Source organism: Trichoderma breve, chromosome 3 (assembly GCF_028502605.1).
Source record: "Trichoderma breve strain T069 chromosome 3, whole genome shotgun sequence".
NCBI classification, from domain to species: domain Eukaryota; kingdom Fungi; phylum Ascomycota; class Sordariomycetes; order Hypocreales; family Hypocreaceae; genus Trichoderma; species Trichoderma breve.
The window spans coordinates 526,801-539,159 of NC_079234.1; the positions used below are offsets into that span (position 1 = coordinate 526,801).

At 49.9% G+C, this 12,359-nt stretch overlaps 3 protein-coding genes across 3 annotated transcripts; all 3 read right to left on the reverse strand.

Annotated features, from left to right (window-relative positions):
- Positions 1 to 340: 340 nt before the first annotated feature.
- T069G_04597 (subtilase family domain-containing protein) lies at positions 341 to 3,279 on the reverse strand (the record flags this gene model as incomplete). Its single annotated transcript, XM_056171807.1, has 5 exons — positions 341 to 556; positions 629 to 2,356; positions 2,414 to 2,496; positions 2,589 to 2,678; positions 2,727 to 3,279. The coding sequence occupies 5 exons, from the start codon at positions 3,277 to 3,279 to the stop codon at positions 341 to 343; spliced, it is 2,670 nt and encodes an 889-aa protein (XP_056028665.1).
- Positions 3,280 to 4,928: 1,649 nt separating this feature from the next.
- On the reverse strand, positions 4,929 to 7,339 carry T069G_04598 (HMGL-like domain-containing protein; the record flags this gene model as incomplete). Its single annotated transcript, XM_056171808.1, has 18 exons — positions 4,929 to 5,052; positions 5,106 to 5,202; positions 5,262 to 5,305; positions 5,388 to 5,401; positions 5,461 to 5,537; positions 5,589 to 5,723; positions 5,784 to 5,810; positions 5,910 to 5,953; positions 6,085 to 6,165; positions 6,221 to 6,268; positions 6,402 to 6,443; positions 6,499 to 6,628; positions 6,680 to 6,712; positions 6,782 to 6,797; positions 6,854 to 6,962; positions 7,022 to 7,037; positions 7,094 to 7,149; positions 7,203 to 7,339. 18 exons carry the CDS (start codon positions 7,337 to 7,339, stop codon positions 4,929 to 4,931), a joined length of 1,230 nt encoding a protein of 409 aa, XP_056028666.1.
- A 541-nt stretch (positions 7,340 to 7,880) lies between these two features.
- T069G_04599 (alpha/beta hydrolase fold domain-containing protein) lies at positions 7,881 to 9,400 on the reverse strand (the record flags this gene model as incomplete). The annotated part of the gene is made up of 6 exons (XM_056171809.1): positions 7,881 to 7,972; positions 8,045 to 8,299; positions 8,387 to 8,462; positions 8,547 to 9,069; positions 9,120 to 9,271; positions 9,317 to 9,400. The coding sequence occupies 6 exons, from the start codon at positions 9,398 to 9,400 to the stop codon at positions 7,881 to 7,883; spliced, it is 1,182 nt and encodes a 393-aa protein (XP_056028667.1).
- Positions 9,401 to 12,359: the final 2,959 nt, after the last annotated feature.

Below are 12,359 nucleotides of genomic sequence, written 5' to 3' on the forward strand. Positions count from 1 at the left end.
GCAGGTTTAGCGCGGCTGTCTATCAGTTTTCACGCAAACTAGGTGTTCGGAGATTGCAAGGGAAAGAGACCACAACTCGGAGTTGGTCAGACATATTTATGACTATCTAACGACTATTATGCCTCTGTCAGGAATAGTCAACGCCGACCACTCTGGCTCTTAGTCATGATCGCGAAACCGAATCCGAAATGGCCGCCGAGTGCCGCAAAAGGCCGAAGCCATATCCCACTCCGCGTGCCGTCGCCACTCACCCAAAGAACTACACTACTTGACTTATTACTTTTTTTGTCTTTTTTCAAATCCCGAATAACGCAAAAATATCCCGAAGAAGCAAATGCCCTTACGTGTCGGTAGGAAACTCGTCGCTCGGAATGTCCGCCCGAATAACTGGCCCCAGCCAGGATTCGTAGTCGTCGGGGTTAGTCTCGTTACCATTCCACCTCAACGCCCGGAGAAGCGGCCGGTAATCTCCAGACGAGATGTTGTACGACACGTTGTCATCGTTTGTCAGCGTAGGAAGCAGAAGGGCCTGAGCGAAGAAGTGGTTAATCAAGGGCTGCGACAGCGTGGGGCTATTAGAAGGCGCATCATCGACAGTGATTGAGAACAACTGGCCATATGTGGGTACGCCGAGAAAGCCGGGTAGAATGGCCTGCGAAGGGGGCTTGTAGTCGATGTGGACATCTGGGTCGAAGCCGTAGATGGAGGGCACGAAGGAGACGTTGGCGGGCACGAGGTCGAAGCGGATGAAGCGCGAGGGCAGCAGCACATCCACCCGGAAGACGGGGATGAATGACTTGGACGGGTCTGTCGACCAGTTGTACGAGTCAATGTTGGGCGTTGGGATCTGTCCGTCGGCCAGGAAGAGGTCGTTTGCCGGGAGCTTCAGGATGCCTGGAGAGTCATACGGCAGCTGGGTCGTCACATTGTGCATGATAGGGCCAACCTCGGTGCGGTTGTAAGGCACGCCAATGTATGGAATCGAATAAGCTGCATCGTCAGAAGTGATCTTTACGAAGCCGCCATACACGGGCAAGGACCACGGCCAGTCATCGTGCTGCGGCTTGATCTGGACCTGGACCGTAGCAGACTGGCCTGGCCCCAGAGTCAGGGATGACTGCGAGAAGCTGGCAGAGGCAGGGACGTCGAGAGGAATGACCTCACTGCCGCCGTTGTAGTCTGTGTTGCCGGTTAGATAATTATAGTAGACGCGATAGAAAGACCCCGGGCTGTGCTGGAAAGAGTACTTCTTTCTCGACTTGGACTGGTTCGTGATGGTGATCTTCCGAGGCGCCGGCGTTTCCGAATCGTGCAGGCTGAGCTCAGATGGACTGATGACTGTATCCGCCTTGACAGCCGCATAGACGTCGATGAGGCCTCCTCCCTGGCGAGCTGTAGAAGCAATCTGCTTGGAGTTGGGTTCGTTGACGGGGCCGGCGGTGGTCATAAGCCGTGCATACAGTTCCGCGACGGATAGATGCGGCTGCTGGGACTTGAGCAATGCCAGACTTCCTGCAGCAAAGGGGGTGGCCATTGAAGTCCCTGACAGCACAGCATATCCGCCGGCTTCCAGTGGCCATGTAGCCAGGATGGTTCCTCCCGGTGCCGAGACCTTCGGGGCCAGTGACATTTCAACCGTCGGGCCAAAGCTGGAGAAGTCATCGGGCGTCCTCCCCAGCGGGTCCGCAGAAGAGCTGGGCTTCTTTCCATCAAAGGTGAGGTAGTATTTCTGGCCAGCGGGCAGCTGAGCCAGATTGTTGACGATTTGCTGTGAGTTGTTGTAGTCCAAGTATAGAAGAGTCGTTGGATCCTCGGGCTCGTCCACGACAATGAGCAGTTCTTCGGGTTGATACGCCAGGATTGCTTGAGCTCCCAAGTCCACGGCCGTCCCCCAGTTCGTGCCGCACCAGCTAACCCAAGACACCAACAAGATGGTGTTGTTCCAGTCAACAGATGCCGCGGCCAGAGCATCCCAGGCAGGCTCGTAGCATCCGCTGGAGACGTTGGCATCGATTGGGACGTCTAGACCAGTCCCCAGCTGGTAGACCTCGACACGGCCCAGACCAGTTGCGGGAAACACTGAGACATAGTCGATGGCCTTGTGCTTGTCATCGTGGGCCGTATAAACCGTCGGGTAGACTTCGTTCTCAATCGATCCCACGGACAAGGCATTGGTGGATATACCCGGCGCAGCAGTCGAGAACACTCCGGCGGTTCCAAAGTTTCCAATGGCAGCAACAACGGCCACGCCGTGGTTGGCCAATCTCGTGATGACTTCGTCGAATGGATTGATCTCCTCCCAGATATCGTACCCGCCGATCGATATGGACACAACATCCGCCCCGTTCTGCGCAGCCTTAAGCATGGCCGAGATTATAAGCTCATTGCTAGTGCTTCCCTCGCAGCCAAAGACGCGGTAGGATGCCAAGGTTGCCTCGGGAGCGACGCCGACGAGGCCGAATCCCACATTATCGGGATCCTCCATGCCCACGATGCCTAGAATAACGTTATTTCGTTAGCTTGCCCAACGCTCTGACCCGGTTCGTCGCCCTTCATTTACAGTTATGACATGTAACACTTTGACTTACCGGCAGTGTGAGTGCCGTGTCCACCATCCACGCATGTTGCCAGGGGGTCTGGATCCGGCACAGGAGTGTTGCTACCGTCATAATCGTCGCCTACAAAGTCGTATCCCAAGGCAATCTTGTGTCCTCGTCCGAACCCGCCGCCCAGCGCTGGATGGCGATAGTCAACTCCAGTGTCGATAATAGCCACTTGCACCCCTTTGCCCTTGATGCCCTGGTCGTGAAGCTTCTGCACGTTGCTCATGGCCAGCGGTTGGTTGACCTTGGCACTGCCTCTCAGATTCGGCAAGGATGTCCCCTGGCTGATTTTCGGAGCCCCCCGCAAGTGATATGGCTCCGGCCGGGGCACAATGGCGACTTTCCAGGCATTCTTGACGCCGGTGCTTTGACGCAGCGTGCCAAGGTCGACGTGCGTATTAAACGATACCGATACGCCGTAGAAGAAGTCGGTGCTGTTGTACTGCTGGCGAACGCGGTACCCGATCTTGGCCCCTGGCGCTGTCTTTGCAAACCGCTCCTTGGGCTGGAGGTCAGGGTGGAAGTCTGGTTGCAGCTCGACTATGAACGTGTTGGGGACCACGGTTGTGTTTTGGTTCGACGCCAGCGGGTTCTTGTTGGTGTTTGTTGTGATGGTCAGCGAAGACGATGCTCCGCCGACAAGGGCCAGCAGGCCCAGGGCCGCATTGAACTTCATTGCTTCAACTTCCCACAGAGAGAGACTCGAGAGTTGACAACTCAAGAGTCTTTGAGACGAAGAGCCCGCTTTGAAGCCTGTTGATCAAGATTCGGGGTGATGTCTGGCCATTTATATACAAGGACGGCCAGACGTCCGCGGATCGCAAATTCACGACTTCTTCCCCCTCAATGACATTACCAAATGTCCCCGATCATCGACCGATCATCGAGGTATCATCGTGTCTGATGACAATGCATCTACTCATTTGAGAAAGGCCCAATTGTTGAATCAGGAAATACGAGGAACTTTTCTCCCCTCCAGATACGAGGCCCCGTGCCATCCGGCTGGCTACAACTTCGTATCCCATCGCAATTCCTGCAACAATGCACACCATACAGACAGGCATCTCCGCAATTAGATGTCAATCGGCAGATACGACAAAGTCCGTCGGCAGAGAACTTTTGTCTCCGCCTCGGCAGACGGCAGTCCGGGGTCGTTATCTTTGGTGCTATTTTTAAGCTTCTTTTCCTGCTGGCTTTCGTTTCTTGGTGATTTTCTTTTCCAAGCTTGCTTGATTTCAGTAACGGGCTGTTGCTTTATAAGGTAGGCAAAGTGATGGTGCACACGCTCATGCTGAAATAGGGATCTTCACCGCATACCCCTGCTGTGATGAATAGCCGGAATATACCAAAGTAGAATAGCAAGATATAGCTCAAATTCTGGGGCTCGCAAAGACTTACTGGACTTGGACGCATAATGGTTAGCCTCGATAGCTCACTCTTATCAACGACCTATCTATCACTTTTACAGTACGGGACGCAAGGTGCAAGGTTGTATCTTGCCGAGGATGTTGTCAACGGCTGGGCTAAGTGCGTATAAGTTGCGTATTCCAGCGCAACAGATGTCTGAATAAAGAGACGCCCTGAACAATACGAGGCCACCCAGGACCAAGGACGAAAGCAATTCCTCCTCCGACGTCATGCGCGATTTGTACACCGTCTTTTACGATTTCGAACGTGAGATGCAAAGTAATAGCTATTGGAATTGGTGATGTGAGGCACCAAGTCTATCATGCTTACCTATCGAATGTAACCGCAGACACCCTACACTGAACGCAACTCTCCCAACATCTACAACTGCAGACGACCACACGCACTTCAGGACTTTTCTTAGTCTTTTTTCTTTTTTCTGTTTTCTTGCAATCACATCATACCCTATCAAGGAAAAAAACACACCTTCATTAGAGGTCCCATATCCCTGTTTTGAATTGACTAAAGAGACAAGGAGGACTGGCAGCTGTTCTCGAAATGGCGGGGTTTACATTCACTGGCCCTAGCTTAGACTCAACTCTCAACCCTCTGCTACAGCAGCCGTATTCCGCTTATTTAAGAAGTAAAAGGCTACACTAACTACAGACACAATGCACAGAGTCGTCTAAAGCGCTCAAAGCGGCTTTGGAAATATACAATCCGTGAATAGTTAATAATAGCATTTCTCTGTTTCAATTAGGTCTGGGATTGGTGAATCAACGACAAGCAGCGGACAACACAATGAGCAGCGTTGCAAGTCCAGTGGAAACAAGTCAAATTCACCCCAAACCTTTTATCTAACGCCAAATTTCGAATGCAGACATTCTTCCTTATATCCAAAGTCATTTTTTCCAACATCTAGTTCCCCCAGATCTCGGTAGTGTCTCTCTCTTGAAGATCGAGGTGGAATGCTCTGATGATGGAGTCCGCATCGTCGATGGCCAGGGGACGTACATCCGCCATGGCCTTGATCTTGGTTGTTCTAATACACAGTCAATACCCAGCTTTCCAGGGGTTGAAGAAGAAGCAACTCACAATAGCTTTACTTGAGCATCTGTCATGTGAAGTCCTAGCTGCTCGACTCGGCTCTTGATCGAGTTCCATCCGGTCAGACGATGGGCAAAGTGGACATCTACGAGCCAATTAGTCTCAAAATATTGATAGATGCTGGGGAGTATCGTAAAAACGCACATCTGCTCATGCCGAAATCCTCGGGGTTGATGATCTCATATGTCCTATGTGTTTATTAGTTCTCTGCGGGTAATTATGAGCCCGAACTGCATCATTGAGTTGATGCAGCTCTCGAGGGAAACTCACGAAGGCGAATTCAGCTAAAAGAGAAAATAGGTTAGCATGACAGCACAGTCTCCTATGAAGGAATGGAACTTACAATAGCCTTGCTGTGGATACCAGCCTTGTGGGTAAAGGCACAGAAGCCGGTCACCGGGTTGTTAAAGGGCACATTGACTAGTTACGTGATGAGTATACCGACTCCAACACGGATACAGAGTGACTCACTGTGAACAGCCTCGGCAACGATGTTCTCAATTTCCTTGAGACGGTGAAGGTCGTACTTGTGCTTCACATATTCGGGAGCCGCCACAATCATTCTCGCAAGAAAAGCTCCGAGAGGAGCAATTCCGTTTCTCTCACCTACAGTCGGGGTTAGGGGAAACTAGATCTTAAGTGACAGTTTCAAGACGTTATGCTTACCAATACCCAGAACACTGGTATCAATGTCTAGCAAGAGTGTCAACGAAAAATTACCCGCAAAACAATAGAGTCGTCAACTTCCCCAAACAATGAGTGTGGGGAGTTCGATCGTCAAGGATAACTTACGAGTAGCACCAGCCTCGAGAGCAGAGTAAGCGTTGGCAACCGCGCTTGAGTAATGTTAGCATCCATATAGCTTTTGAGTTGTGACAGCGAGAGGTTGTTTTACCAGCTTGTGTCATCGTGGCTATTTTATGTTAATCTACATCTCCTGGCAAAAATACTTCCAGAAATGACTTACAAGTGGCACTCGATATCGCACTTGACAACTCCGCGAAGAGTTCGAACGAGATCATAGACTTGTCTCGGCGAGGCGCAGCCACTGTGAAAGTGTCAGTAATCGTCCATATCTCACTTGTGATGGGCACACGACGTACACAGTGTCTGCAATACCGACCCGGTGGACGCCAGCGTTGTCGACGGCTCTGTATAGACTCAAAAGATCAACGAGATCACCTGCATTGTGTTAATATTGTATTTCTGTGAGGTCACTAGGATTACTTACTCCTAAGCCAGTGTTAGTCGTCATGTTCCGCCGAGCTATAAGGATAAACGCACCTGAATGAATCTTCGCTGGAAAATCGGACTTCGACACCTCGGCTTGAAGTAATGTTAGCATGAGAGTCAAGAATGATCCAGAGTTAAGTCAGATTACCTCTTGATGTAGTTGACGACCTCCAGGGCCTGTTTGGTGATGGCAGCCATGTCCTTGCCATGTGAGTGCTCCCGGAGGAAGCTGGATGTTCCAATGACGACGTCGACACCGTCAACACCACAGTCACAAGCTATATAGAGTTAGTATTGTCAGTTATTGTTGGTGGTGGACCACGACGTACCGATCTTGGCATCCTCCAGGGTGCATCGGGTGTCTAAGTGAGCACAGTCAATATGGTGAATCGATTGGGAGAGCATAGGACATGGCAATTGGTCCAACTAACGAGTAAGGATCTTAGCCTGCAGAGGAGGTTAGTAACAGCACATATGAGGATAGAAAGTACCAGATGGCGTACCTTAAGGCCGAGCTTGCAGATGGCCTCGCAATCGGCTCGGCTGGCGGGAGAAGCGCATGGTGATGTCAACTCAATGTAGTCAACACCAAATTCAGACAACGCAGTAGCACTAGAAGTAGTTTTAGCTGTCAGCTATATCGAACTGTGAGGATAGAGAGGAAGTCGTACATCTTGATCTTGGTCTCTGGTCGCGAGTAAGTGGACGAACGGACAATGCGCAGAGGTGGGGTTAAAAAGTACCAGTATCGAAGAAGGCATTGGCAAACTGCTCGCCCTCCCTTAATGTTGATTCGATGCTATTTTGAGTTAGCAAGAGCCCATTTTCTGTAGGACTCAGATGTCAAAGTACATTTTGAACTTGCCGACATTGGAGATGAAGTCGGCGATGTGTTGGTAGGGCGATGTTGTAGCTGTAGCTGTAGCATGCGCGTTGTGACTCGGGACAGGAAGACCTGCAGCGCCGTTGGTTGCGGCTCCGATGCTCATATTGATCAATTTAGATGTGAGGGAAGATTCGTGAATGGTTCGTTGATCGTAGAGTCCGAGGCCAAGAAGACAACAGAGAGGCAGAATATCTAGTGTACTGAAGTGTTGAAGTGTGAAAGTAACGAAAAAAGAATCTTGGATGGCACACAAGATGGCGGGAACGAGAGAGAATAGAAATTGGATTGATGGAAAATGGAAACATTCAGCGCAAAAGGATGATACAAGAAGAGGTGCTACTACGATTAACCGTTTACACGATAGTGGTCAAAGGTATTGGAATCATCTAAAGCATGCGTACATGTTACAGCATACACACAGCATGTATCTTTCTTTAATACTACTAGACACTGCCAAGAAGCCAATCTAATAGTAATAACATTGATTCATCTAAACAAGACGGACAGACATTCCCACATCGGATCAAGCCCGTTCCTTTGCTACGGACTCCGAAATATGCATCTAATTAAGCCCACCCCGGCACGAAGCGGGGTTGTCAGCTCCGAATGTAACCCGGCCTCCGGGAAGCGCCCGGAATTTACATTTACGGCTTGAAATATTTTCCAATCAATCGAATATCACTTGCCAGCGCTGTCGGGTTGTCCACACCAGGGAAGTGGCCACCGAATTGTACCTCTAGTTGCAGGGATTGATTCCATCAGCATCACATATTATCTCACAGTCTCGGGTACATCTAGTTAGACTCACTGTTGTAGTAGACCAGGTTGCCAATCGTCGCCACCAGCTTCTCCGGGTAAAACAGAATGTTGTACTGAAAGTTGGTGAACAGCAGAGGCTGCTTGCTCCTGGCGGTTCGGTAAGTGTGCGAGAAGCCGTCGGGATTCTGGGCGTAAACAAAGGCGGCGGAGTCGAACGTCTGCGTCAGATAGTACAAGGACACATGCCTGAGAATCTCATTGTCCGTCATGAACGACGGGCCGGTGCCTCGTCGTGGGTCGGACCCTGTTGTATTTGTTGGCATCATTGCTCGGATATATTATATCAATGACTGGGGGTGAGGAACATGACTCTTTGACGAGATGCACTTACAGATGACAAACTTTTCAGCAAGCCATGCCAGTTGCCCGACGGGGTTGTCATATAGAGCAAGGCCAACCGTATTCACCTAGAAAGAGACGCATTGTCAGCCATTTCTCCTGTTTTACAATAGTTTAACCGTGACTCAGAGAGAGAAAGAGAGGTGACATACCGTAGTTGTCTGTTCAATATAGTAGCCCGTGCCCGAGTTCTCAAAGTCCATGGCCCTATCCTCCAGCTCAATCTCGTCCGCCGCAAGCGCAATACCCTGCGCTGCCAATTGCTCCGGCGTCAGCGCAAAAAAGGGCAAAAACGCAAAGTGCACCGCCTTGACGGTGGTGTTGAACTGATCGTACATGTCAAACGCCACGCCGCTGCCCCAGTCCGTTCCGTGCACGGCATACGTCTTGTACCCCAACACCTGCGTCATGAGCGTGTTGAACAAGGTTGCCGTGTCGGAAATTTCCCAGCCATTGGGCGCGGGAGAGGAGAAGCCGAAGCCGGGGAGAGATGGCACCACGATGTGGAATGGCTGGCTGGAGTTGCTCTTCAGCTGGTCGACTAGGTGTGTCATTTCCAGGAACGAGCCGGGCCAGCCGTGGAGCAGGATGAGAGGAATGGCGTTGGGATCCTTGGACTTTTCATGGATGAAATGGACATTTTGAGCTCCGATTTGAACTGTAAAGTGGTTGTATCTGTGTATTTGAGTCAGCTTGTGAATGCATCTTGGCTGATTTATCCATACGTGTTGATCTGCTCTTGTTCCTTCGTCCAGTTAAAGCTAGTTAACCATTCATTCTGCAGACTCTTGAGCGTAGAGAGTGGAATTCCCGTCGTCAAGCTCATATTCAGGTTTGCATTGGCGGCGGGGAGCTCTGCTGCTGGAAGAGCAGTCCTCTGGATGAGATCAAGCATGTGAGGCACCCGTGAAGAAAGATTGACTGTGAAGGGCTTTGCGACTGGAGCGTTTGCCGCAGCTGCCTTGGACAGCAGCCCGAGGGAGCCAAGAAGAAGAGAAGTCTTCATCTTGAAATGTTGCAAAGATGCTCGAATGCTATTAAGTGTGTCGAGGGAATAGCTGTTTTCCTATCCAGCCAATGCTTCTGTCCTGAGTAAAAGTTCTATTTCGTTGAACATTCATGATCCTTTTATAATATTTCGATGCTATCGAGTTTGACATCTTCATCTCGATCCAGGTTTGATTCCCATTGGCTCCTTTCTCTACGGGCCGCCGTAGTAGGCATTTTACTATTTGGGAAATATGATTGTTGCCTTTTCCCCTGCAGGCCCCACGATGCTTGGTCCCGTTTAACAGTGGTCAATGCAACAATGCTGAGTAACAGATGCTTTTTCTTTGCTCTTTGCGCGGGAAAGGGGGCATTTGGCCGCGGAACATGTCCATACGATGTTATAAACCGCCGATACTCCTCATTTGTTAATATCGCGAGCCGTGTTGATGCATCCGCTAGGTACAATCGAGACTCGGCGGGTGATACTTTTTTCCTATAGCGGGCGTGAGTCTGGCGGGAAGGGTTTGAAGTCAGGGAATAAGCAGCCTTCTAATGGAGCATTTTCATGCTCTTTTCACGCCTGAGCTAGGATTGTGTATGAAGCCATCGTGAACTGGGAAAACTTCGAGGGGGAGACACGGCACGCAAGCCGCCGTCGGAAAGACTCTCTCGGCAGTTGAGCAACTGGTCCCGGTTTCTTTGCGGGGTTAGGCAGTGATGAAGGGTTACTCTGTATTGGGGACATATTTGAATCACTCAAGTAGAACCTAGACAAACATACTAGTATATAACCAACACGACACCAGAGAGTTGAAAATGCCTCTGTTATGAGTGCAAAGCTGTGCGGTGGAGTCTCGAGGAGAGACGATCTCTTGAGCTTAAAGGTCATTAGCCAACTAAAACGCGCCGTGTCCGGGCTGGCCCGTCAAATGTTCCTCGGGATGTCTTGCTCTAGCTCGGGGCATTGCTGCACTAGTGCATCTGTGCCTCAGGCTGATTATGATTTATCTTGGTGTGAGTAAGCAGTTACGAGAAGTTTGGTCAGGTTTTGAGCTTATTTTACAAAGAATAGTCGAATTGTAGGGTAATCCCATGAATGTTTTGGCGTTTACGGCATCCCATAGATGCAAATGTTAGCTTCTGCTCGTCTCTGATGCAGTATCATGATAATAAGGGTTGCGTGCGAGTGTTTTATAAACTACTTTAACAAAGTTGTCATTGACACATCAGACAACGTATTAAATATAAGAATTCCCAATGATGTTGAAATCGTTCACTCAAACAATGGAAACGTGATTTCTATCCTTTTTGGGAATACTCTCGTAGCCATTCAGACGTCCCAGTGCACATGTCAGCATCTACACCGTTTCTGCAATAAAACGGAACACCCAACTTGATACTGCAACTTTACCAGATTAATCCCCATATCCAATGTAGCAGAATCAGCCACATCTCCGTCTTTCATACGGAGAAAGAGCACATCAATTGACCAACCGAAATGTTCCAAACCGATCAAAAGGCTACAGTCCCGGCACTGTCCTGCACCGCCAGCAAGCCATGCCCCCTTCACCGCCATCACCGCTCACATGTAAACAGGATGGCAGTCCCCAATATAAACCCACAATCCCCCATAAAGATCCCCGTCACTTCTGCCAACGCAGCAACGCATTGAGAGCAGAGCAGGGCCAAGATGGAAAAAGGGTCAGCTGAATCCCCCCGTTTTTGGGCTGCCACGCATACAGGGCGTGAGCCATGCCATTCCCCATGCACAGGGCCTTGGAGAGCCCGCATGGAACAATGACAGAACTTGCTTCTGGAAAGATACAAATGTTCCACGCATGTGGCCCCCCTTATTATGTATTGCCAGCTGGATTACGGCGTGCATGAATACTTACATGCACTCATGCGAGGCACCTTGTCAACATGGTACTGTATCAATGGGGTCTTTGGGCAGAGGAGCAGTACGGGGTTGCATCGACACGTGTGCACCCGCGGTAGATGCGTCTCAACTGCCGGAGCAAAGAAACACGAAAGAGAGAGAGAGAGAAGCCAATTGAGAGAGTTGGATACGCTGTGCTATATCTTTTCAATTGACTTGCTGGCAGGAGTACGAGTAATAGTAGCAATACGGGTTGAACGCTATTATTAGAAGCTGATACGATGCGATACGATGTGACACCAACAACACGAGCCATCTATCACGAAGACTGAAATGAAGCCAACCCTCTTCCCCGGACAAACACTTATCCACAACGTAGAACTGACAAGTTAGTCTCGTAAACTGGAAAAGCCACAAAACGGGTTACCAAAACAGACAAACCCGCTGTCAAAAGGACAAAATAAAAGAAGAAGCCATCCACACCTCCTTTACGCCAGTTTTGCCCACGTACTGTACAACCCACTCACACCTTTTCGATTTTTTCCCCCATCCCGCTTCATTCACCGGGGCGCCCCCTTTGTTCAAAAACGGCAAGAAAACGAACGAGCAAACCAAAGAGCCCAAAAAACAAAAAGCCACAAAGAAAAAATTTTCTCTTTCCCTCGGTCTGGCTTGCCCTGCGTGTCTTTTCTACCCCAGAGCCCAGCGGCGATTACTCTTGTTTGTCTTCTTGAAAAGCCGAATTCTTTTCCCGAGAGGCCGGTTTGCCTCCCCCAATTTGGAGGAGCTCTTAGTATCTTTTTCCGGCATTCATCTTTATTGTCTTTTCTTTTCGGTCGCCGTTCCGGTGTCGCGATGGGGTTTAGTTTAGTTTGGAGGTGGCACACGGGATGGAGACGGCTGAAGACGCGCTGAAGCGGCACAGGAATTTTACGAGCTGAAGAAGCTGAAATAACCCCGTAAGAATGAGGCGATTCGACTTTTTTTGCCTGCATATTATTGGCGACAGTATTACGTCGTCAAGTAAAAAGATACATGTGCGCATCATAGGTCCATGTAGAGACTTCGGTGAGCGTATCCTCCATATCGCGTGCAT